We start from the raw sequence: 27,945 nt of genomic DNA on the forward strand, positions 1-27,945 counted from the left end.
ATGGAGGGCCGGTCAGTTAAGAGGCGTGGACGCCCAAACAGAGGAGGAGGAAGATTTACAAGAGGGCATGGACAGAGAGGAAGAGGGGACGTGGCCGAGGCCAGCAAGAAAGTCAGCGTGGAGGTTCTCGAGGAGGTGGATCGGGTTTCACGAGGAAGGGCCTTGATGATAAATATGACTGGGAAGACCACCCCCTGGATGGATTGCCTCTTGATGATGAAGATTATTATGATAGAGGGTAACAATAGCATACTATTGCCAAGCATAATTTCTATGTGCACAGAGGATTTATGAAATGACAAACGCTTCAAAGTAGACATGGTGAAAAATTGTTAAATATTGAAAATAAGAGAAATGTTTTTGCTCACCACCTGCTTGATATATACATGTACTCCAGTTAATACCGTGGTTGGTTGCCTTTAGGTAGATTTATGTCTCCTGTTGATATCATTTTGTGGCTATTTGGAGCCTTAGAAATATGGTTATTTTTTAATAGTGGTGGTTCATTTATTGAAATGATCGAAGATTGGTGGCAGTGACTATATATATGACCAAGCAATTGACCTTCTTTTCTCATAATCAAACACAAACAATTTTGGCACACATGTTTGCATCAAGAATATTTTTCACAAGGTTGGTGTTGTCAGTGTCATTAAATTCACATTTCATAAGCACTACAAGCTCATTCCAAGTCAGGATTGAATTTAACTTAAAGACTCCAGGAAATTTATGTTCCTAACATACTAGTCATCCTGCATTTTGTGCAAGCAAAAAACCCTGAAAGACTACATGTTTTTTGCTTTATTTTTTGTGTACATTAGCAAACATAACAGGAACATTTGATAAATGACGCTAACCAATTATTTTCGATGATTGATTGGTTGTAATGTACCCATCATCAATTATGAGATTTAAACCAATTCCCAACACTATCTTTGATATACGTTAGGTTTGATTGTCATGATTATGAAAATCATATCATCTTTGCTTACCAATGCAAAGCACTATGCACAAGCAAACTACCCTCGCTTAATGTCTTATAAACAATATCATCTTCAGAATCTTATTTGGACCTCCATTGTCAAACTTAATGTGAACATGATAAATGTGTTAGTTGACTAAATTCAGATACACAGCCCCAAAGCGCCGTCACAATGGGCCACAGGTCAAGGTCACAATGCAGCATCTGCAGATGAGCACAGAGAACCAGGAAATGGTACGAGACATGTTGCGAGACCTGCATGGTGAAGAACTGGACATGCCTGAGTAAGATTAAGAACATTGTCGCACATTTTAATTTGATAATCGACACAATGATTAAATGTTTCGTGAACAGTTTGTGTTCGTTTTTGACAAATGTTTTTGTTGCTTTAAACACATAATAAAGGCTTGATTATGTTTGTTTAGTTAATATAGAGTCTTTATTATCAGGGAATAAGGATTTATATGCCAGTTTTAGCAACATTCCAGCAATATCACAGCGGGGAACACCAGAAATAGGATTCACACATTGTCCCCATGTGGGGAACTGAACCCAGATCTTCGCTTGACTAAGCAAACACTTGAACCACTAGACTACCCCACCACTCCCTCATGATTATTATTACCTGCAACCTTGTTAATCTTCTGAAAACAAGATGATCATATTCTCCCAATTAATGGTTTCCTGTTTCACTGAGTGCTGCCAGATGGCTTATGTCACTGTGATGTTGCAGAAAGGATGAGTATGATGAGCTGGATACCAGAGATGATCATCAGTACTGGGTCACGCAGCAGCCCCTGCAGATCCAAGATGGCTGCAGCTTCGCTTTCTATGGTCAGTTCCAAGATGGTGGAGATACATCAAAGAAAACGAAGGCTCCTAAGACTATAAATCAGTTTGGACTTCAGAAACTTGCAAGGTTTGTAATGTGCATAACTAACCCTACTCCCAATATGGAACAATGTGCTTTGCTCCTAGGGAGGTTATTTCATTTATTAATAAAATGGCTGGAGATTTTTGATTAATTAAGAAATACAGTTCATTCTACCCCTGTGTATAGTGTGATAAGGTACAGTTTTGCCCTGAACTATAATAGTTAAAGCATGAGGATGCTTGCACAAATAATATGGTCGTCGTCTTTGATCTTTTAGCAAAGCATCTTAGACTGTTTGATGCGGTACTGCAGTAGAGACTGGAATTGGCATTCTGTTAGTAGGAACATGTTACTAGTTAGTTCATAGACCTAAATAGCAACCAGCATAAATCTGAGAAGTCTTGGAACCCTGCACCAGCAGGAACATTTGGAATTGAAATAATCAGTAACCAAAGTCCAACATTATTGTCGCTGTATGGGGTGATGCCTTGATACAGCGGATCTTGCTTTTGCAGATATGGGTTTGATAAGGAACGGTGTACTGAGGCATTGAAAGCATGTGATGAGGATATAGGAGCCTCTCTGGAGCATTTACTGTGTGAGTGTTTCAATCTGCTGAAAGTGGACGCTACCCAGGACAGTGAGCAGACGTCAGAGGAGTGGCAGGAGATACTGGACGCTCGCAATGAGGAGATGACAGCCTTACAGTCTATCTACGAGGATAAGTTTGAAGAAAGGATATCAAACAATATATGGATTCTTTATCTTGATCTTGAATCCCTGAATCAGATCCTTAAACCTGCACCCTCGAAACCGAAGCAATCGGTCACACAACGATACGACAAAAATATATGTAAATATTTTCAAAAAGGATCATGTAAATTTGGAAGTAAATGTAGGCACAAGCATTCTGTGTTAAACCCAGATGAAGACACTGTTGATGAACAGCATACCAAAATAAACAGTTCATATCAGCTAGAGGTGCGGTTTCCCCCTGGGAACAAATACCCCAATGAACCCCCATTTTTAGCCTTCTCCTCCTCCCACCCTTTCCTCTCGGCTCACAGCTGTCTACATATAACACGGTTCTTGATAGAAGAAGCCAAAAGTCTTTCCGAGCACCATGAACCTGTGATATTTACCTTGTTGAGTCTGTTGGAAGATGATGGAGTGTTGCAAAGTCTGGTGGAACAACCCCCACTGGAGTTCAGTGTGCCAAAGGCGATCATATCCCGGAATCGGTATCGCCATCTTGCAGAGGGCAACACTGACACGTCTGCTGATGCAGATGATGATGATGAAGATGATGAGCAGATGGAGCAGATGATTGAGATGATGGAGAAGGAAGGACAGAAGAACATTGTAGTGGAGGAAGTCATTCCAACACAGAAATATGGAAGGAAGGATGTCGTCCCAAGGAGGGTAAACAAAACAGAACTATTCAAGAAGAACAGACTGATGAAGGATGACTTTGAAAGGAAACAGGTATGCCAGAATCATTGAGGTGTGAGTAATTCAGTCAGCACTGAGAGATGACTGTAAGTAACTAATCTCTGGTAAAGGTAAACATGATTAAAAATATTTATGAAATGTCACCAATATCTTCTTTTCAGGTCATTATCATTGTGATATCTTTATGTTGTATTAATAGGTGTTCCTAAGTGACTGACAATTTATGGATGCAATTTATGGACAGCAAATTCTTTCATGTACCAGTTTGACAAAGGTACAGGGAGCTATGAATACACAATGCCATTTAGAAAATAGTCAAATGTAACATATGTTATATTTGGGAGTACATTTCTTCAGTAATGAACAGATTCTAGTACTTTTGTATGGTTGAATCCCATCTGAGGTTCAAACCAATCCAGAAATCCCATCTGAGGTTCAAACCAATCCGGAAATCCCATATGAGGTTCAAACCAATCCAGAAATCCAATCTGAGGTTCAAACCAATCCAGAAATCCAATCTGAGGTTCAAACCAATCCGGAAATCCCATCTGAGGTTCAAACCAATCCATGAATCCCATCCAGGTTTCAAACCAATCCGGTATTCAAACCCACACAATGTCAAGATAGTAATACATGATAAAAGTTGCTATCCATAAATTGTGCCTACCTGTACTCTATTATAAATATGGTATCCATGTTGGAATATTAGTGTGTATATATATATATTTCCTCCTTTCACCATGTTCATATTTTCATTGACTGATAGTCATCAGGTAGTTACAAGAGTATGATTGCTCAGCGTGGCAAACTACCAGCTTGGGACAGACAAGATGAGATTGTGGACACCATTGAGAGCAACCAAGTTGTCGTCATCAGTGGAATGACAGGGTATGGCTGCAACCCACATTTTGGGGAACAGGTTCATATGTTTGGGACCCAGGGCACCGTTTCACAAAGCTATCGTAGCACTACTACTGTCCTACCTCCAATACTGTAACATAGACTTACGACAGACGTAGCACTACGAAGCTTTGTGAAACAGGGCCCTGGACATATCATTAAGCCATCTCTTGACTAGCTAATTCCTAAACCTCTTAAAATTTGAGTTACTACTGCATAACATAACTTAATATACCGTATATTGCCTCATATAAGGCAAGTTTGTTGTACCTGAAATGAGGGGTGGTGTTAATATAAAGTAATTTAATATTCACTACTTACACTTGTATATGTAAAGCTTAACTCTGAAGCCTAATTTATGCTGTTTTGTTTGAACTGAATTTGTTCAATATAACTTCACCAAACTTGGCATACATGGATCTGGTGGTGTACTGGTGCCTTTTGGTAGTTTTGGAATTCTGAATTAAATATTTTTCGCATGGGGAATTGGATTTGTTCTTAAAATACTGCTTTAGAATATGTCTTCAAATTACTGAAGACTGAAAGCCTGGTCGGAAGCTGATAGTAGCAATACTGATTCTGTTTCATAGCTGTGGAAAGACAACCCAAGTGCCACAGTTTATTCTGGACAAATACCTCAGGTCAAAGAACTCGAAGATGTGCAACATCATCTGTACACAGCCACGACGTATTTCTGCTGCGATATATCTGTGGCTGAAGAGAGGGTGACAACCCAAGTGGACGAATACCTCAGGCCGTACACAGCCCACGTGTGAAAAGTTAGGGTGTGTTGGCTACCAGATCAGACTGGAGAGCAAGCAGGTATAGTCGTTTGGCAGCCCTATATAATATCCCGTGGATGTCATGTATATGGGCGGTGGGGTAGCCTAGTGGTCAAAGCGTTCACTCGTCACGCCGAAGACCCGGGTTCGATTCCCCACATGGGTACAATGTGTGAAGCCCATTTCTGGTGTCCCCCGCCGTGATATTGCTGGAATATTGCTAAAAGAGGCGTAATACTAAACTCACTCACTCACTCACTCATGTCATGTATATCCCTTTTCAGCCCTGTTTAGCTTGGCATTTAGGGGATGAATTAAGGTCTGGTCATCTCAGAGTTATTTGACTGATTGTGAGTGCAGTAGTCATGTTGAACCTTGCCATGGTCAGAGATTAGCACTACAAAACCAGCAATGTGTCCAGACTGGTACAAACAACCACAGGCACTCATTCATGCACATGCATGCAACTTGAAATATACATGTAATAGGGTCAAACAAAAAATGTTGTGGTTCCCATAACACCTCTTTAAAATTTAGGGTATACAGGTAGAGATTCTTTTTTTTTTTTTTACATTTTTTTTTAGAAGTAAAGTACGAACTAATAACACATTTATCGATGTGTAAGTGTTTATTCAATCAAGCTTGCGGCCATCATGTCAACTTTCTTTATCAGAATGACCAATGTCCGTTGGTGCCAGGAAAAAACAATAGTATCTGAAAGGTTATTTTTATTCATACCTCTAAAATGACTAGGGTCGGCACCAGAATTCAAGGGTCAGTCGGGTAATCGGAACCACAACAATTTTTTTTTGAGGCCTAATCTTAAATGCAATGTTAAACCCAATTTCACAAGGACACCAGAAATGGCATCACATATTTTACCCATGTAGCACGAAAACTAACATACAAGTGATTCACCTATTTGAAATCACCTCAACCAATATGAAATCACATTTACTTCTATCTTGCTTTATATGGGTCGAAGACATGAATGATTGATTATTTTTGTTACATTTGTAGCCATGTGTCAGTGTATATTATAACACCGTTTTCACTTCAGCAATTAAGGTTGGCTATTTCTGTTCCAGTCTGCCTGGACACGTCTGCTGTTCTGCACTACAGGAATAATTCTTCGACAACTGGAAGGTGACCCTAACCTTGAGGGCGTTACACATCTGGTTATTGATGAAGTACATGAACGATCAGAAGACAGGTCAGAATGCTAGAGTAACTTCAATCATTTCTAACAAGTATTCAGCTGTGTAAATATGAACTTGAAATTTGACAAATTATGGATGATCATATTACATTATTGTCAGTGACTTCAACGTTATGTGATATTTCTCTTTATTACCCACGTGGTCAACGAGTGGGTAGTTGCATACTAATCTCGTACGTCACACGAGTGTCATATCGCGTTGACCTGTGTCGTAACGACTTGACCTGAGATTCTAAGGATTTGATTGGATAACTGATGACCTCTCAGTTAGGTCATGTTGTGACGGAACTACTTGTTCATTCATAACAAACACGTGAATTCATTCATTCTACAACTTAGATGCATTGTGGGAATGTAAACATTGCGAACTTTGCCGTGTTGCTGTTTAATTGTGAGTCTTACTGAGACATTATATCCGTCGAAAAACATAAACGCAATGTTTCCACCAGTGATGTTACCCGAGTGAAGACGTTGCAAACCAAGAAACGGGGTGCTACGGAGTAGTTTACTGTAGGAGGCTGTACAAGAGGCGATGACAACTGACATGCATCATGACGTCGGTTACCAAGGGGACAGACGAGAATGGCGCAGTGACGTCAATACAGTTTGACGTCATGCAAAAGTGTACTTCAGAACAAAATTCTTCCGCAACCTCTTTATGAAACCGGTTTCGGTTTGAAACCATAACAATAACAAAAATACGCTATTTTGTCAATTCAATGTATGTAAGACGTGGGTAATAAATAAAATACCACACTCGGTCTCATTACATACGAATTATACGAAACTCGTGACCTTCCTATATAGGAAGGACACTTGTTTCGTATAATTCGTATGTAATGAGACCTCGTGTAGTATTCTCCATATAGACAATGACTGTGTTACGTTTGTATAAAACTCATTAACTTCTCTTACAAGGCTGTGGTATTAGCTTCTTATTTCAAGATTATTTTTCCTTATCCTGACTCATGATCTTTGCCTATCTCCCTTTCCATGCGAATGGTAGTGGAACACTTGAATCCTTTGTAGTTCCCTGAAGCGGACGTAAAAATACACTCACCCACGAGTTACCTCCCTTTTCCCGCGCAAACAGTCATGTGACCAGCCTTACTTGTCACTCTCTCCCTTTTCGCTCAAGCGATGGTTGGGCAAGCACTGGAGTCCCGTATATGGCATATATCCTTTATATTTAGATCCTATTTATCAAAATTACGCTGTGTATGGTATTTGGCTATAACTATCATGTATTATTTGTATAAAATTTGAAGAAATTATTGTAATTTGTGTCGTGTTCCTGGAGTGACAGATTTACCCAACCGCTACTTAGAGCGCCTACCATCTTCGGAGGTGAGATAGATGAAGCAGCTAAGGAAGCTACTCACGACTCAAGGGAAGTCATAATGATCAAGTCTATAGATACTCTAGCCAACGTCATTCATCATGCTTCACAGAAATACAACAGCAAGTCGAAATATTCTGGTATCCAGAAGGCTAAGGAGAAGAAATACTCCAGCTTCAGAGGTGGGATAAGCTCTTTTCGTCGCCCATCCGGAAACTACAGAGGAAACTCAGGGAGAGGACGTACTCTAAGAGGTTTCAAAGGGGCTAGACGTTGAAATTGGGGTTCGGAACGACTGGATGCTTCCACTCCCAGCCATTCCTGTACAACCATCGACAGTGGGTGGACGTCTACAAAGGTACTGGGAAAATTGGGGAATCCTGGAGGACAACTACATCTCTCAAGTACTGCGAGAAGGGTACAGAGTGCAGATCAAGGCCACACCACCGTTAACCCTCAGACCGATGCTCTTCAACTATGCAGACGAGCAAGCAGACAAGCTACAAGAAGCCATTAACTTGCTTCTAACCAAGAATGCGGTAGAGAGAATAGATCAACATCATCTCACACCAGGCTTCTACTCCCCAATTTTCCTAGTACCCAAGAAGAATTCCAAAGAGAAATTCAGGTTGATTTACAACATGTGGAAATTCAACCAAGACTATCTACTCAAACTGGAAAGGTTCAGAATTATCCACCTACCCCTACTCAGACTACTAATTCTTCCAGCAGATTATATGGCCAGCATAGACCTCCAGGATGCATATCTACACATCCCCATACATCCGGAATCAAGAAAATGTCTACGATTCCTATTCAGAGGTCAGCACTTCCAATGGAACGTCCTACCGTTTGGAATATCGTCGTCTCAGTGGTTATTCACATGAATAACCAAGCCCATAGTCGCCTACCTACATCATCGAGGTCTACGCAATGCCTTTTACCTGGACGACGGCATACAGGTTCATCAAAGTGCCAATCAACTCAGACAGCAGCTGAACTTCATAATCAAGTTGCTCACGCAACTAGGATGGCTAGTGAACCTGATGAAGTCGGAGTTGGAACCAAAACAAGATCTGCAATTCCTGGGGATAAGATTTATCACGACACAGAATCGAATTGTGACCCCAGAAGATCGTTGGGTCAAGATACAAGCCATGATTCCTCAAGCAGTCATCGCTCCGTTAACACTAAGAACATATCGGTGTCTACTCGGTCTACTAACCTCTGCACAAGACTTGACTCGCACAGGAAGGTTACAACTACGTCCATTGCAATGATTCCTGGCAAAACATCTGGACAGCGTCAACCCTATCTTGCTACCAGAAAATCTCAAAATGTACCTACTTTGGTGGACTCACAGGTTGAATGTCTGCGGAGGGACCTATTTACAAGAGCCGACCTTTGACACACATCTTTACGCAGATGCATCGCTACAGGGATGGGGTGCACATCTCAACAACCAAGTTGCATCAGGGAAGTGGTCAAAAGCAGAACAGCATCTTCACATCAATCTGCTGGAAATGAAAGCTGTGATCAACGCCGTACAACTATGATTGAGTTCGCTGAGCAACAGAATGCTGATGGTCCACACGGACAACTCTAAAGTGGCATTTGCCATAAATCGGCAAGGATCAACAAGATCACCAAGCCTACTGCAGCTCACATTCCAGTTGTTCAACATCACAGAGGATGCAAACATCTGGATAAAGGCGTGTCACATACCGGGAGCCAAGAACGTACTAGCAGACGCTATTTCCGGACCACTACACCCGTCATCCACGGAATGGATGCTCCATCCAGAAGCGTTCCGGCTCATTATAAGGAAAATAGGATCCCCATGCATAGACCTGTTCGCCACGAGGTTCAACAAACAACTACAGACGTTTGTCTCACCAGTACCAGACCCCCAAGCCTGGGCAACAGATGCACTGAGTATATCATGGGAAGGACTAAATGCATACGCATTTCCACCTCCGATCTTACTACCGAAAGTACTGTTGAAGATCAAACAGACACAAACGCTACAACTGACATTGGTCGCGCCCTATTGGCCAGCAAGAGTCTGGTTCCTAGACCTAATAGAAGATCTCGGAAGTCCAATCCTCAAACTACCAGAATGGCCAAACCTACTCAGACATCCGCACACCAAGGAAGTCCACAGGAACCCAACATTGTTCCAGCTACACGTGTGGACCATATCAAAACCTGTCTGAAGAAAAGAGGATACTCTGCCAGAGCAGCAAAAGCAGTAATCTTAGCGTTACGCAGAGCTACTCGCAATTTGTATGACAACAAATGGCAGAAATTTGAACAATATGCAAGGCGGAGAGGCTTCACAGCTATGAAAGCTTCTGAAAGGTTCGACATTATCCACATATCTGGCAGCCATCAGTACAGTCGTCACTATGAAGTCAGGCATCAAATTGACGAAAGTACCATAATTACTTGCTCTGCTGTGATCTTTTAAACTGGAGGACCAGCAAAAGAAATTCAGAGCACCAGCCTGGGATCTGAATGTAATTCTACGACATCTCATGAGCGATGCCTACAAACCTCTACAACAGACTACGTTTGAGCTACTCACACAGAAAACTCTGTTCCTACTTGCCCTAGCCACGAGAGCTCGAATGTTTGAGATACATGCGCTAGACTTTGGACGAACTAGATTCGACACGGGGCACCGTGCTGCAGTACATCTAGGACTAAGATGGGACTTTATTGCAAAGAATCAACTACCTGGTCAACCAGATAGACAGTTCCATGTGCCAGCGCTATCTACGATCCTCGGATCAGAGGACACCCATGACATATCCTTGTGTCCTGTCAGAGCCTCGAAGATATATCTTCAAAAGACTAAAACAAGGAGAAGAAAATTCAAGCGCCTATTCATCCCCTTGTCAATGGAGACATCAGTGGAGGTCTCAAGAACGAACATATTGTTTTGGATGAGAGCCGTTACTATAAGAGCCTACAAAGCAGCAGGATTAGAACCTCCAAGAGCTTCCAACCCACACGAAGTCAGCGCACTGGCGTCAACACTTGCTCTGCATGGAAATTGCTCTATATCATCAATTATGGAGGGCTGCTTCTGGAAGTCAGATATGGTGTTTGCCAACCACTACCTCCGATACATAGCCAACGAAGACGTCTCAGGCATTCACCAGTTTGGGCCTCTTGTTGTAGCACAACAACTCTAGACTAGACAGTCTAGACTAGGCTAGCATGAGTGATTAAGACTCTGTACGGGTAAAGATCTTACCTGTACGTAAAGGGGTCACAACTCATTTATGATAAAGATCTTATCATAATCTATGGGTTGTTATAGATAACTAGTAAAAAGAAGATACTAGTATATCTTAAGCCACATGAATCTAAAAGATTCACTTGTCTGAGAGAGAAGTAAGACAAGATTGTGGTCCCCCCGAGTTATAACGGAAGTTGGAAGAATAGGATCTAGGAAATGCCGTTACGCAGTTCCCATGGTGTGTGTGTGTGTGTGGGGGGATACAGGACGTATCTATGGACAGCTGTTGAATCCAGGAAGTGGCTTGACCCACCACCAATCCGTAGGATTCTATAAGCAAAGATCATGAGTCAGGATAAGGAAAAATATGTAATTTTTAAAGTAAAATTGATATTTTATACTTATCCTGACTCATGAGGAGAAGCCCTCCCAACCTCCCCGCTGGAAACACTTCGGATTTCACAGTAGATCCAGGTGCATGGGCAGAAAATCAGGAGAGAGTGACAAGTAAGGCTGGTCACATGACTGTTTGCGCGGGAAAAGGGAGGTAACTCGTGGGTGAGTGTATTTTTACGTCCGCTTCAGGGAACTACAAAGGATTCAAGTGTTCCACTACCATTCGCATGGAAAAGGGAGATAAGCAAAGATCATGAATCAGGATAAGTATAAAATATCAAGTTTACTTAATAAATTACATTTTTCAATGTCATTTCAGTGACTTTCTAATAATGATATTGCGTAACCTCTTGCGAGTCCGACCTGACCTCAAAGTTATACTGATGAGTGCGACCTTGAATGCTGATCTGTTTTCTCACTACTTCAAGGAGTGCCCAGTCCTGGAGATTCCTGGTAGGTTAACCAGTTAAAAGATTACATACAGGATATTTTAATATGAAAAGTCTTTCCATGAAAACATATGTCCTAATGCAAACGATTCTTTTACCATCATTACCCAAGATAATGTTTGCTTCTCTTTTTCAATCACAGTAACCGCAACTAAGAAGACAATGTAGCATACAGAGAGCTATTATGAATTTATGATGTACCCACTTGGACAGAAACCTTCCAGTCAATATATCACAATATATATTGCAATATCTCTTGAATTATTGCAATATATCTCAATATGAGAATCAGGGCAATATCCAGCCCTACTTTATGTTGAGCCTTGATCATTCACCTGGAAAATTATGCAGGACTACCCTGTCATGTATTCTGAGAAATAGCTTCAAAAGTTGATGAACCTGTCGTTTCTGCTTTGTTCGGCATTCAAGAGAGTAACCAACAAAGCATACAGTTGGTAATGGAAAACAGGTTTTTGTTTATTACTTAGAGCAATGAAGAATCTTTCACTGATTTTTACCTCAAAGTTATATCTAAAGTGAAATCTACATTGAATTGTCGGTCTTCGCAAGAAACAAGAAGTTGTTATACATAACGTTGTTTACTTTGTTATTGTTGTGTCTTGCTTCACTTCCTCAACATGCAGCTGCTTGCGGAAGCCTGGGCCTAGATATTCGAAGGTCTCTTAGCGCTAAGATAGTTGTAACTGCCATACAGTTACATTAACTTACGACGATCTTAGCGCTGAGAGAGCTTTGAAAATCTAGGCCCTGGACTTTAACATGTGTTAAACACATGTCTATTTGTTGTCAGGGAGAACCTTCCCAGTTGACCAGTTCTTCTTGGAAGATGCCATTGAATATACTCGGTAAGTAGAGGCACTTCATTCATTGTCATGGCAGATACTGCTTATTTTCATCAATGAGATGTGAACTATACGAAAAAGTTATTGTCATGGTTTGGGGTTAATGCAAGTTGTTATTTCTTGGCCATCATCATTGAAAGAAGTAATACTTGACCCAGTTATCAGGTTGATTGCATGCTTTTGTTTGTCAGTGGTGGGAAAAACTGATCAGAATATGATTTATCAATAACTGGATCGTCTGGTCCCAACATGATTATTTTTAGGGGGCTGTCATATAATTTAAGAAGATTGTGGTCAGTTTCTGACCTGTGTTATTGCACCACTCAATTGAGGATTATTGTCATGTGAAATGAAGCAGTTATGTCTATTGCCTTGAATCAATGCATGACGATTAGGATTACAATTGCAGGTTCGTTATGGAAGAGAATTCTGCCTTTGCCCGTCCAATCAAGCGAAGCAATGCCATGCGTGCCCAGCCAGGTAGAGGTCAAGGTCGTATATCGGTAGATGACATTCATGATGAACTGGAGGAGATCGGAAACACTGTGATGGTGGAGCCAGCCAAGGACAACATCAGAGATGATAACCTCTCAGTCAAGCAACTCTTCTACAGATACAGTGGTACGAATCTGAATAAACATATTTACAACCTTTCAGTCAAGCATCTCTTCTACAGATAGAGTGGTACGAATCTGATAAATATATTTACAACCTTTCAGTCAAGCATCTCTTCTACAGATACAGTGGTACGAATCTGAATAAACATATTTAAAACCTCTCAGTCAAGCAACTCTTCTAAAGATACAGTGGTACGAATCTGAATAAACATATTTACAACCTTTCAGTCAAGCAACTCTTCTACAGATACAGTGGTACTAATCTGAATAAACATATTTACAACCTTTCAGTCAAGCAACTCTTCTACAGATACAGTGGTACGAATCTGAATAAACATATTTACAACCTTTCAGTCAAGCAACTCTTCTACAGATACAGTGGTACGAATCTGAATAAACATATTTACAACCTTTCAGTCAAGCAACTCTTCTACAGATACAGTGGTACGAATCTGAATAAACATATTTACAACCTCTCAGTCAAGCATCTCTTCTACAGATATAGTGGTATGAATCTGAATAAACATATTTACAACCTCTCAGTCAAGCATCTCTTCTACAGATATAGTGGTATGAATCCGAATAGTTGTGAAAAGTTGTGGTAATAGAATCCATGGGGATTCCAAGTCCTGTGGATTGTAAAACTGATAGATTGTAAGAAATGACTTAATGATTCGGCACCTATTGGTGGAAGCGTTCGCTCGTCACGCCAAAGACCTGGGTTTGATTCCTCACATGGCTACAATGTGTAAAGCCCATTTCTGGTGTTCCCTGCTGTGATATTCTGGAATATTGCTAAAAGCGGCATAAAACTGAAACTCACTGATTTACTCACTTAATGGTTTGGATGGTCAGGCTGACTGCAGTGTAACTCAACATTCACTTTGTTTTCTCATCAATTTGTTCTAGAATACCGCAAGTCCACTATCAAAGCTATGGCTATTATGGACATGGAGAAGATCAACTATGACCTCATTGTAGCTATACTGGAGTGGATTGTGGATGGGAAACATGAGGTAAGCCACTTGAAACTCACTGAGATAGGTTAATGCTGCTTGAAAATTTGTAACCATAAACAAAACATATCATAGTGATATTGTAATGTATTGACGGTGATTGTAGAATGAATCATAACTGATCACTGAAGATAGGAACTATATGTTCATATAGTATTGTGTTATTACACAGCTCATACAGTAGATACAGTACAACAGACATATACAGGTTTGCAGCATCCATTGCTTTAAAGGGGCGGTGGGGTAACCTAGTGTTTAAAGTGTTTACTTGTCACGCTGAAGACGCGGGTTTGAAGACTCTAAAGCGTTTGCACGTCATCCCGAAGACTCGTGTGCCCACATGGGCACAATGTGTGAAGCCCATTTCTGGTGTCCCATGTTGTGATATTGCTGGAATATTGCTAAAAGCGATGTAAAACCAAACTCCTTACTCAATCATCCATTGCTTTAAAAAATATATGAACTCCAGTGGTAATATGGACATTGAAATACCTTCCTGTTGTTGCAAAGATGTTGAGAATTGTCAATGAGAGGTTATTGGACAAAATTTGTCCTGTTTTCAAGGCTTGTGTTGTAAACTTTACTTTCAGTATCGCAAAGATGGAGCTGTTTTAATCTTCTTGCCTGGTTTTGCTGAGATACAGACTTTGTATGACATGCTGATGACAAGCAAAGAGTTTGGGAGCAGGAATAGGGGCAGGTGAGTGTGAGCATGGACAAGGGGAAGTGTGTGGGAACAGGAAGTGGGGCAGTGTGTGTGAACAGGAAGTGGGGGAGCTAGTGGGAACACAGATATGTGATATATTTAAGGCCAATAACACTTTTAATGAGATAATTAGGCAATTATCTCCATTATTTTATCATTGCAATTTCTTGGAGCTTTTGAAAGCGTAGTATAAATGAGTTCTCACACATCCTTTGTTCAGATACAAGATAGTGCCTCTTCATTCATCTTTATCCAGTGAGGATCAGCATGCTGTGTTTTCGTGAGTATGATATCTGAAACCCTTCATGAATATTATTCTTGAGTAAGAATTTATGTTTTTCAGTGTAAGTAATAGCTAAAGAACAGATTTCAAGTGTAGACATATTATTGAAAAGTTCTGGTACTTTGCTTTGTATGATACTATTGGGATCATTGTTGGAACATAATGAGCAGAGTGCTGACCTCTGACAGTATCCCTTGGGTTCAAGTCACTCAACTGACTTGGTTGTACTCCATGGTCTTTCTGCACTGTTCTCATGTGATTCATGTAGGTAAAGTTATCTATTAAGACTGTAAATTGTGAGACTCAGTATGTTACTGTTTCAGTCGACCCCGAGAAGGTGTCACTAAAATTGTGATATCCACCAACATAGCGGAGACATCCATCACTATCGATGATGTTGTGTATGTCATTGATGCAGGGAGGATGAAGGAGAAGAGGCAAGTACAGAATGTGTTATAATAAAATCCCATCCTCTGTATCTCCAGGGTTTGCAGTTTGGTGAACCTACCCTTAGTAGCAGTACCCGTGAAGATTTGGGTTAGAATTAAAATATTGATCTTCAGCAACGCATGCTTGTCTTAAGAGGCGACTAACGGGATCGGTGGTCAGGCTCGCTGACTTGGTTGACACATGTCATCGGTTCCCAGTTGCATAGATCGGTGCTCATTATGTTCATCACTGGATTGTCTGGTCCAGACTGATTATTTACAGACCGCCAACATATAGCTGGAATATTGCTTAGTGCGGCATAAAACAACCCCAATGACCTAAAGGGGCAGCGGGATAGCCTAGTGGTTAAAGCGTTTGCACGTCATCAGCGTTTGCACATCATCAGCGTTTGCAGACATGGGTACAATGTGTGAAGCCCATTTGTGGTGTCCCCCGCCTTGATATTACTAAAAGCGGCATAAAACCATACTCACTCACTCACTCACACACTCCAATGACCTCATGTTTCATTTCACAGACAATAATAGTTTTCAGTGTATGGCATTGTAAATATACTGAACATCATTGAAAATGCACCACTTATAAAAGTTCAGATTATTAAAAGCACGTGTAAGGAATTGATATTTTTGGAGTGGATAATAACAGATGAACGACTGACAAAAACAACAACACAGAAAAGACACTCATTCATTGAAATGTTCCACAGTCACAAAGGATCAAACACACGTGGGTCAAATCGAAAAGTCAATATCGCGTGTGACCGCCATTTGCATTGACACATGCAGTTCAACGTGTCCTCATTGAGTCAATAAGCGTCATAATACTGCATGGAAAGTCTTGTTGTGTGTGCCCGTGCGTTGTCCTGTTGAAGAGTATGGACATCTTGGTGGTGATTGAAGACAGATATGATGTTATTCTGAAGTATCTGCTCACGGTAATAAAGGGCATTAACTCTCCCTTGACAGACATGAAGGCAGTCCTGTGATTGTAATTTATTCCACCCCAGACCATGACACTCCCACCACCCAAAGGTCTGTCTGAACCACACACTCATCAGCATAACGTTCACCACGTCTACGCCAAACACGTAATCTGCCGTCAGCATTATGTAGATGAAGACGTGACTCGTCAGTGACTACCACGCCATGCCATTGTGGTAACCTTTACTGAAAATGCCTGCTAGCCCATTGTATACGCTCATTACGGTGTCTGTCAGTCAGAATTGGTCCAACGTAAGGACGTTGAGCATGGAGCCCTGTAGCGGTAGACGGCGCCGCGATGGAGTCGGTGCTGATGACCCCACGAACCTTGAACTAGTGCAGCAGTCCTGGCAGTCGGCAGTGTTCAATCACTGATGTGGACATGGTCAATATGGCGATCCTGATGGAGCATCATAACACGTTGTTGCCAAGGTAATTGAAGGTCACGGGTGCTGCCTGTCTACTGATGTCGTCTATGAAGCCTAATGATGGTGGAGTGGCCAAGTCCAAGTTGTCGCATGCAATATCCCTGCTGCTGGTGCCAACCTGAATCATGCCTAGTGCACTTCTCTTTCGTGAGGTGTTAACCTCGGCATCTCTGTCCTCGTTTCACAATGAGAATCGGTTCTCATACACCTGCTTTTAATGTCACAGTCAGTATGAGTTCAGAATGAAATTTGGGCTTTTTTCATGGCGTGGCTGCATGTTGATACATTTTGGAATTAAGAGTCATACTGTGGACAGGAATTTGTTTCTCAAGCATTTTTTCAACTGGACATGCCCTTCGACTTCATGTTAGTTATATTCATTGATCATTGTCATGCTGAAATCCATCTTGATGAAAATATGGACAATTTTAGACTGGTGCGTTTTCAGTGATGTTCAGTATATAAGGAGTGAGGTATTGTCACATAATGCATATTAAACTTATTTATGCATGAAATTTGTGGCTATTATTGTTGATAGTATTGGGTTAATGCTGATGATTCTACGAGGTCATCAACAATACTGCAATGTTGTCTGTACAGGTATGACTCCTGCAAGGGGATGGAGAGTTTGGAGATGGTGTAGGTGTCTCGTGCCAACGCCCTACAGAGGAAAGGTCGAGCAGGTCGTGTGGCATCGGGTGTCTGCTTCCATCTCTTCACACAACACAGATTTGAACATCACCTCCGCCCTCAACCCATACCTGGTCAGTTAGTAAGAGTACATTGTCTACCTGGATGTACCTGTATGTACCTGGTCAGTTAGTGATGGTACATTATGTACTTGTATCACTATGTAATTGTATGTAATTGGATGTACCTGGTCAGTTAGTGACAGTACATTGTGTACCTGTATGTACCTGGTCAATTAGTGATGGTACATTATGTACTTGTATCACTATGTAATTGTATGTAATTGGATGTACCTGGTCAGTTAGTGACAGTACATTGTGTACCTGTATGTACCTGGTCAATTAGTGATGGTACATTGTGTACCTGTATGTACTTGTATGTACCTGGTCAGTTAGTGATGGTACATTGTGTACCTGTATGTACCTGTTATACCTGTATCTATCTGTAGGTACCTGTTAAGTGACTGGGCTCTGTGTAATGTTATTGTGAATTGTGTATTTGCATGTCTGTTGATGAGAGTACATTATCCTCCTGTATGTACCTATATCTATCTGTACCTGATAAGTGAGTGAGGGTTGTATGATGGTAATAGTAAATTGAGTACCTTTATGTATGTGTATGGACATGATCAGGTAATAAATAAGGCTTGTTAAGTGGTAGTGATATTGTACCTGATTTACCTTGCAAGTCCTAGTAGACTTATCTGAAGAACTTCCTCTAGCCTGGTAGTTTGCTCATCGTGTAGATGACCCAGGTTTGACTTTCGATACTGGCTCAATGTATGCAGGTATGGTTATGGGCAATATTAGAATATGTGTACAATATAGGATGGATATGGATGGAGATAGGATGGTTAGAGATAGGGTGGGTAGGGATGAGATAGGATTGTTAGAGATAGGGTGGGTAGGGATGGGATAGGATGGTTAGAGATAGGGTGGGTAGGGATGGGATAGGATGGTTAGAGATAGGGTGGGTAGGGATGGGATAGGATGGTTAGAGATAGGGTGGGTAGGGATAGGAATGGATGGTTAGAGATGTGGGTGGGTATGGATGGGATAGGGTGATTAGAGATAGGGTGGGTAGGGATAGGAATGGATGGTTAGAGATGTGGGTGGGTATGGATGGGATAGGGTGGTTAGAGATAGGGTGGGTAGGGATAGGAATGGATGTTTAGAGATGTGGGTGGGTATGGATGGGACAGGAAGCTTAGATATAGGGTGGGTAGAGATAGGAATGGATGGTTAGAGATAAGGTGGTTAGAGACAGGGTAGGTAGGATGGGATAAGGTGGTTAGAGAGAGGGGTGGGTAGGGATGGGATAGGGTGATTAGAGATAGGGTGGGTAGGGATAGGAATGGATGTTTAGAGATGTTGGTGGGTATGGATGGGACAGGGAAGCTTAGATATAGGGTGGGTAGAGATAGGAATGGATGGTTAGAGATAGGGTGGGTAGGGATGGGATAAGGTGGTTAGAGAGAGGGTGGGTAGGGATAGGAATGGATGGTTAGAGATGTGGGTGGGTAGGGATGCGATAGGGTGGGTAGGGATGGAGATAGGATGGGTAGAGACAGTGTGGGTAGGGATGGGGTGAGGATTGGTACAGATAGGATTGGTAGGGAAAAAATTACAAGTTCAAAGACAGCTGACTTTAGACTATCACTGTCCAATCATGTCTTTTCAGAGATACAGCGGGCACCCCTTGAACAGATTGTCCTGAGGATCAAGATGCTTCCCTTATTTAAAAAACATGGAATACAGGTAACATTATGTTACATTTTCATGATCATGAAACTTAAGCAAATCAGGACAGCAGAAAATTGTTAAAATAGAAATGATGATATTAGTCATTCATATTTGACACGGTATAATTGTTCAAACTGATCCCTTTTATTATTTTGTCTTCCAAAGTCTAAATGCGGCTATGTATTCATGAAACTATTTGAGGAGTCACTGTTCTATCTACACAGGAGGTGCTCGAGAGCCTGCTAGAACCTCCCAAGGAGGATGCCATCCACAACGCCATCAAAAGACTGCAAGACCTTGGTGCACTCGATGACCTACAGGTAACAGGAACACAAAAGCTTTTGTTTTGATCACTGAAGACAAAAATATTATATTGAAGCTAACTTGTTCACTTTTTTCCAGTGAAGTTAATTGTGTTCAGCTTTATCTTCAAAGTGTTTCGATAAGCTTGAGTGTCAGCTCCAACTGATTAATTCATTATGGGATCCTCATAGACATTTTGGCTCATCTGTGTAACGATTGTGGACTAAAATGAACATTCAGTAGCATATCGTCATCTTTGAGTAATGAGGTGAGGTGAGGTGAAATTGGGTTTTACGTCGTGCTTGAGAATATTTCGCTCATATGACGACGTGCATGCGTTTTATAGTGCTAGCCCACTGAGATACCATGCCGCAGTGAAGCATGAATACCCCACTCAGACACATTATACTGACTCCGAGCCGACCAGTCCTTGTTGTACCCATTAATGCCGAGCGCCAGGCAGGGACTAACAAGTACCATATTTTAACGTCTTTTGGTATGACGCGGTCGGGGATCGAACCCCCGACCATCCGCTCTCTGGGCGGACGCTCTAACCACTACACCACGGAGGCGGTCTTTTGAGTAATGGAATGATTTTGAAATAGGAAACGCACTGAGTACGATTGTACTCAGCAGTAAGGTCCTCAAATTCATATTCCATTTGCAATGACATGTGTACATGATGCTGTTAATCTGTTGAAACATTGAATCCATTTTCACCATAAACTGAATGCTGATAGTTTACACTTGAACTCAGACTTTCTTTACAACTTGTTCATATGTATATTACTTGGAATTAACTTGTGACTGCATTTGTTTGATCACAAACTGACAATATAAAATCTATTTTCAAGGACCTTACTCCTCTAGGCTACCATGTGGGATCATTGCCAGTTGATGTTCGGTAAGTCACTTAGACCCTGTGTTTTCTGAGTATGCAGGGACAGGGAAATAGTATCTGTTAATATGTCTTAACCTTGGGTAATTTCATGGGTATTCTGGATTAGAACAGGCTCCCAGCAACTTTGGAGGGCATGGTGGGCGAGCTGGCTAAAGCGCCAGGCTAGTGATCCAGCGAGCATGAGGTGCCGGGATCGAGCCCACCTGTGACCGGGTGTAAAAACCTTGGAGTCAACTTTGTGTGCAGACTTTCAGTGTTGTCACAACCCCTAGTGTACAGTACACAACCCTGTGCACTTAAAAGAACCCACGAATCCGTTGGTATATGACCAGATGGTGGCCATATGAATACGTGCAAACACCTAGTTGCGGGTATAGCAACATGCAGTAAACTTGGACAAAATACTGTGACTATGTGTCCCAGTCCACCCAGCTGTGAATGGGTACCTCGTACGGATGGGAAAGCCGCAATAACTTGGTGTGCCTATCGGCTGCAAGAGTTGTATGCTCCCCAGGGAGTTGAGATTGATAATAAGATGTGCCGTTGAGATTGACATCCAATGATCAAGGGAAAAACTACCAGCGCCTTGAGCATGCACTAGTGCGTGGATATGTGCGCTATATAAATATCATATAATAATAACTTGTGCTGGTCATAAGAGGTGACCAAATGGATTGGGCGGTTACGGCATATAGTCAGTTTCTTGGTTGATGGTGTGTCATTGTACCCAGAGGGTGTGGAATGTAGCTCAAAGTATTGATCTGTGGAATTATTTAAGAGCTGGTTTCATGTAGCTGGAATATTCTAAATTTGAAGGTAAACAACAAACCAACCATGTGTCATTTTGCAGTATTTACATGGATACCTAATAAACAGTGGTTTACCCTTTAGTGAGTGCATATGACTGCAGTATATATTTGGGAACATTTTTGTATGTGCTGCAACTTCCTATGGAACATATCTCAGCTTCCTTGATCCTAATGCTAGGGGTTGTACCGGTAATCTGTGGGAGGCATGGTTGGTGCAGTCATGATTGTATGATTAAATTTGTTGTGTAGTGTTGTGGCCTTTGCCAATGCCAGATCTGCTGAATGGGTTTGAATGTTTAAAGTTGTGGGGATTAGTATCTTGTTTTGTCAACTCCTTGCCAATGCTTGTGGTGTCACTAAAGTGATGGACGTCTGTTACCTGGCATACTTAGGTGTTTCAACCTGTATACACCATATTGAAATGAAACAGTTTCTTGGCATTGTCACTCACTCTGTGTTGTGCTGACAGAATCGGGAAGCTGATGCTGTTTGGTGCCATCTTCCGTTGTCTGGATGCTGCTCTCACTATAGCTGCAACACTCAGCTCCAAGTCACCATTTGTAAGTAATGCATTGACTGTTTATATATCTGAGGCTATTATGATAACAGCTGGATCAGACATAGGGATATGCAATGTCAAGACAGCTGACAGGTAATCTAAGGAACTGAGCAGTGTTACCTCTAGTTACAAGTATTATCTAAGCATCAAGTGAATGATGATAAATGCACAGGTGTTGGGCTATACCATGAAGCATAAAGCACATCAAGGGGTAGTGAATGTTGTATGATGCGTAAAATTTGGCTTATCTATGGTCAGTAATTTACTTAGCTGACTGATTTCATTTCAGGGATAAAACATAGATCGGTCGATGCAGCCAATATATTGAGTCAGTCTAACATATCAATGTTAACAGGGGTGGAAATAACTTTAAAATTGCTAGTGTACACCGGTACAGTGGCACATGTAAAATCACTTGCCCTGATAATTTTTCCTCTATACCGGCCGATTTTCTTGTTGATTGTTTAAATAAACAACATAATTAACATTGGAAAGTCAACTGGACATTGGTACAGCGTGATATACAAATTTGCTTGCCCGACTGGAAAAAACACTGGACTCGGGTGTCGGGCAATGGGTTTTTTCCACCCTTGGTTAAATGTCTGAAGCCCAGTGTCTCGTGTATGGTGCTGTGATATTGCTGGAATATTGCAAAAAAGGTGTGAGCTCTTTATATATATATATATTCATTTCTAAAGGAAATGCTGATTGCTATTGACTGTTGAAATGAAAGTATGAATCTGTACAACTGGCGCTGTTGTTTTAGGTTTCTCCATTTGACAAGAGGGATGAAGCCGACAAAAAGAAGCTGGACTTCGCTGTGGGCAATTCTGACCACTTGACCATGTTGAATGCTTACATGGTGAGTTGTGTAGTGTATATGGTTAATGGGCATTACTCTCCCCATGGGGATGTTTCAGGAAGTGTTGAATCTTGCTTCAAGAGAAAAATATGCAACAATAACTGATCCAGTTCTTTTTGTGCTGCGGAAACCAAACAGCAGATCAGTTTTCTGTTGTTCTGTTCTGATAAACCATAATCCCACTCATATTTTGTCTTCTACTAAAACCTCAGTTTATGAATCCTATGTATTGTGCAAAGGCCATTGTGTTTCATTTGTTTTTCCTAAGGCAGCTGGAATATGATATTTCTTCTTTACAGGGCTGGATCGATGCAAAGGAAAGAGGTTCACACGCCCAGTATGTCTTCTGTCGGGAGAACTTCCTGTCCATGAAATCACTGCAGGTAAGTTAACATCTCCCTGTATTGTTTGATGAAGTCAGGGTCATGTCCCATTAGTCATACCCCCACTAGTCATACCCCAAATAGTCACATGCCCATTAGTCATACCCCACTAGTCATACCCCATTAGTCATACACCCACTAGTCATACCCCCATTAGTCATACCTCCATTAGTCATACACCCACTAGTCATACACCCACTTATCATACACCCACTAGCCATACACCCACTAGTCATACACCCACTAGCCATACACCCACTAGTCATACCCCCATTAGTCATTCGCCCACTAGTCATACCCACATTAGTCATACCCACACTAATCATACCCCCATTAGTCATACGCCCACTAGTCATACCCCCATTAGTCATACCCACACTAGTCATACCCCATTAGTCATACCCACACTAATCATACCCCCATTAGTCATACCCACACTAAAACAACAACAGGCATATACCCTTTGCGCAAAATGGACTAGCCCGCTTGAGAGCTTGAGGTTAGTTTAATCTCTAACACTGAGAATGCCACAGTCTGTGGAAATGAAAACATATAAATGAATGTTATTAAAGTAATTACAATGTTATTACATTGAAGTTATATGAACATAATACACCACAACTGAAAATTGCAAAATCAAGGGATTCATTCCAAAAAAACAAAAACTTAAAACACACCTATTCAGACAATGTTTTAGCTTTGAATCGTCGAAACAAAGGTAGTTGTTGGTGCAGTCAACCATACCATATGTTGTTTTAACCCGTATGACTAGTGGGACATATGACTAATGGGAGGACACCGAAGTCAGAGTAGGGCTAAAGTTATCTTGATAAGTTGATTGTGTTTTGTTTCATGATACATGATATAAACATGGTATGATAAAAATGTGATTGTTGATATGACACATGATACATACTATGAAACATGATATGAAATTAGATGTGAAACAAGATGTGATGCACAATTTGACACGCGATAAAAGACATGATGTGATACAAAAGTTTGATACTCAGTATGAAACATGAGGTGTTATTTTGAAACTCAACACGTGTCTGTCAAGGATCTGATCTAAGACAAACTGCTCTCAATCCAATCAAGTTGGTGTTGCAGCAAGAAGCAGTTAAAGTGTTCTCAATAGAGCTGGAGTTGGGGGTGCCTCTGGACAGGAATTGATGAAATAAAATAACCATATTGTGATAGTGTGAATTTACTTTGTTAACCATATTATGACAGTATGAATGTAGTTTGTCTTGTTCTTGCTGCATCTATGATGAAGGTTGCACTATTTTCTATGACCATTGTCAGATACTGTGTGAAGTCTTTGTGAAAATCTGTTTGAAGATGCTGTGCAGTTTGAAGCAGCAGTTTGTGGAGCTGTTGTCCGATATTGGGTTTGTGAAGGAGGGGGTGACACTGAGGGACGTGGAGAGGGCATCCCGGATGGGAGGTAGAGATGGAGTGTTGGAGGCCACAGGACAGGAGGTGAGAGTGTCAGATGGTCTGGTAGTGTTTGTGAAGAAGGGGGTTACACTGTGGGACGTGGAGAGGGCATCCCGGACGGAAGGGAGGGATGGAGTGTTGGAGGCCACAGGAAAGGAGGTGAGTGTGTCAGATGGTGAGGTAGTGTTTGTGAAGGAGGGGGTGACACTGAGGGTCGTGGAGAGGGCATCTCGGACAGGAGGGAGGGATGGAGTGTTGGAGGCCACAGGACAGGAGGTGAGAGTGTCAGATGGTGAGGTAGTGTTTGTGAAGGAGGGGGTGACACTGAGGGTCGTGGAGAGGGCATCTCGGACAGGAGGGAGGGATGGAGTGTTGGAGGCCACAGGACAGGAGGTGAGAGTGTCAGATGGTGAGGTAGTGTTTGTGAAGGAGGGGGTGACACTGAGGGTCGGAGAGAGGGCATCTCGGACAGGAGGGAGGGATGGAGTGTTGGAGGCCACAGGACAGGAGGTGAGTGTGTCAGATGGTGAGGTAGTGTTTGTGAAGGAGGGGGTGACACTGAGGGTTGTGGAGAGGCATCTTGGAGGACAGGAGGGTGGAGGTGTCATGGAGTGTGTGGAGGCTACAGGACAGGAGAGGCCCGGACAGGACAGGAGGTGAGTGTGTCAGATGGTCTGGTAGTGTTTGTGAAGGAGGGAGTGACACTAAGGGTCGTGGAGAGGCATCCCGGCGGGAGGAGGGATGGAGTGTTGGAGGCTACAGGACAGGAGGTGAGTGTGTCAAATGGTCTGGTAGTGTTTGTGAAGAAGGGGGTTAGACTAAAAGACATGAAAAGTTAGCTCCGACCTGAGCTGAAGCCCATTCCAGGCGTCCCGTGTCATGACATTGCTGGAATTTTGCTAAAAGTGGCGTAAAACAATACCCACTCACTCAGGACCAAACCAAGGAACTGTCTTGATATTTGCTTGTGTTACAGGCCAATGTTAACTCTAAGAACTGGAAACTTGTGTCAGCAGTGCTAGTTGGCTCCTTGTACCCAAATGTCGTCCAGATCCTCGTCCCTGAGACCCGGTACAGTCAGAGCAGTGGAGGTATGACATCGTCCACAGAATCACTCTTAAGTTATGTTTTACACTTCAAGCTGTGTTTTTAACTTCCAAATCTGTCTTTGTCTAGTGGCACTTGAATGATTATTGTTTCTTTGCAAATTCTCTGGTTAGGTTGGAAAAAAAACATAACACTGTATAGATTGATGATTTGAATACACTGATTTACAGACAAGTATCTATTGTACAGTTTTATTGTTTGAATGAGCCCCTATTCAGATATAATCTGAGTTCACCATTACACTGTTGCTGTTTGCGTATACATGTATTTCTTTCTAAGCAGCCTGTGTGGTTCCTTCAGATTACAGTGACATCACACATCTGTCAGTGACCAATTGTGAAGCTCTGGTTTATCTGCAGTGATATTTCTGGGCTATTGCTAAAAATGTACAACCATTCTCACTCAGTGATATATTATGACTTTCTGTGTGTTTCCCAACTAAGCGCCCAAGTTTATCTGAATTAAATTGCCTGTGGTCTTTTGTGCCTGAGTGTGACATCAGCTCTACTGGAGGCTCTCATAAAATGTCCATCATTGTCATCAAGTTTATGAGTGTGTGATTTATTGACCAGGAGCTGTTGTGAAAGCCCCCAAACCAGAGGAGATGAAGTTCAAGACCAAAATGGATGGCTATGTAAGTTACTTTTATTGCTGTCTGATTATGTTTGTAGATATTGATAAAAAAAATTCTATAATACTCACACTTTGTACCTGTATGAGCCATTAGCACCAAGTCCGGGTTTATATTTACTTTGGTCTGAGAAACTGAGCTGATCATAGTCAGTATATTCAGTTTCTGATGATGATGATGATGATGATGATGATGATGATGATAAAGAAGAAGATGGTGAACACAAAGAACATGTGTAAAAATATATTTACTTTTAATACTGATTTTCATGATCTCTTTTTTGGTAGGTATCAGTTCATCCTTCATCTGTCAACTTCCAAGTACGTCACTACGACAGCCCATATCTGGTGTATCATGAAAAAGTGAAAACTTCAAAGGTTGGTAACACATCACTTAGTAATTAATAAGTCAAGATGTTATTTACTATGATATTCACGTTGGTTCAATTGTAGTTTTATTAGTATCCATTGATATAGAATTTCCCTGATACTGTGAAAACATTGTGTGGTGAAGTGATTGTTGTTGATGATGCAGGTGTATATCCGGGACTGCACGATGGTGTCGGTGTATCCGCTGTTGCTGTTTGGGGGTGGTGCCCTCTCCGTGGAGCTCAGCAAGGGTTCTTTTATCCTATCAGTGGATGATGGCTGGATACGATTCATGGCTAGTTCACATCAGGTACAGTCAATAATTCGCTAACAGTGTATTTTCCGGTAGCATATGCCCTTTGTAAAATAAAAAATGATGTAATCATCAGTTTAAGCCTTTTATCATTTAGATATGTACTGAGTAGAGGTGGTGATAAGGTCAAATAAAACATTGGGGAGGTGGGGTAGCCTAGTGGTTAAAGCATTCACTTGCAATGCCGAAGACCCAGGTTCGATTCCCCCCATGGGTACAATATGTGAAGCCCCTTTCTGGTGTGATATTGCTGGAATATTGCTAATTGGGGCGTAAAACTAACCTCACTCACTCAAAAAAACCCATCGTAAACTGCAAGTACAGGTATCAGATCTCTGCTGTCAGGTGAAGAACAGATCTTAAGGTAGCAATTCAACTCCTCACCACTGTAAATGTTTTGACACTTATTATATCACTTAGATTCACCAGTACTGTCCTGATTTCTTGAAATCTGTTTGGATTAACCAGACATACTTTGAGGGTTTTTTTTTACAAAAATGATTATTGGTCCTTGTCCAATAATAATGATATGTATGTATGGTGAATGTTAGCTGTGTTGTGGACCTCAGTATCTGTGTGTGTTTTAAACCTGCAGTATAATGTTTTCTTGGCACAGGTTGCGGAGCTTGTAAAGGAGCTGAAGAATGAACTGGACCAGCTGTTAGCTGACAAGATCAAGATGCCCAACATGGACCTGTGTACCTGTCCTCGGGGCAGCACAATAATCTCCACCATCGTCAAGCTGATCACTACACAGTAACATAGTAACAGTGACCCGTGAAGATCTGCTTTAGAACTGGTCTTCAGCAACCCATGCTGTAACGTGAGGGTTGACTGACTGACTGACTGAGTTT

The 27,945-nt window shown here is 41.6% G+C and overlaps 1 protein-coding gene across 1 annotated transcript; it reads left to right on the plus strand.

Annotated features, from left to right (window-relative positions):
* Positions 1–27,945, plus strand: LOC124280449 (putative ATP-dependent RNA helicase DHX57). Its single transcript, XM_046716386.1, is given in 28 exon segments — positions 1–11; positions 44–238; positions 1,129–1,266; positions 1,716–1,901; positions 2,372–3,341; positions 4,075–4,196; positions 4,799–5,030; positions 6,079–6,203; positions 11,511–11,644; positions 12,452–12,506; positions 12,913–13,124; positions 14,030–14,136; positions 14,727–14,836; positions 15,063–15,122; positions 15,449–15,562; positions 17,584–17,747; positions 19,354–19,430; positions 19,640–19,735; positions 20,573–20,622; positions 21,898–21,988; positions 22,754–22,849; positions 23,149–23,232; positions 24,574–24,714; positions 25,649–25,763; positions 26,352–26,413; positions 26,698–26,787; positions 26,945–27,088; positions 27,708–27,945. Coding segments are annotated over 28 exon segments (4,125 nt in total). The 3' UTR covers positions 27,852–27,945.

This window comes from Haliotis rubra, unplaced genomic scaffold (genome assembly GCF_003918875.1).
Source record: "Haliotis rubra isolate DU_JTF1 unplaced genomic scaffold, ASM391887v1 Scf268, whole genome shotgun sequence".
NCBI lineage: Eukaryota > Metazoa > Mollusca > Gastropoda > Lepetellida > Haliotidae > Haliotis > Haliotis rubra.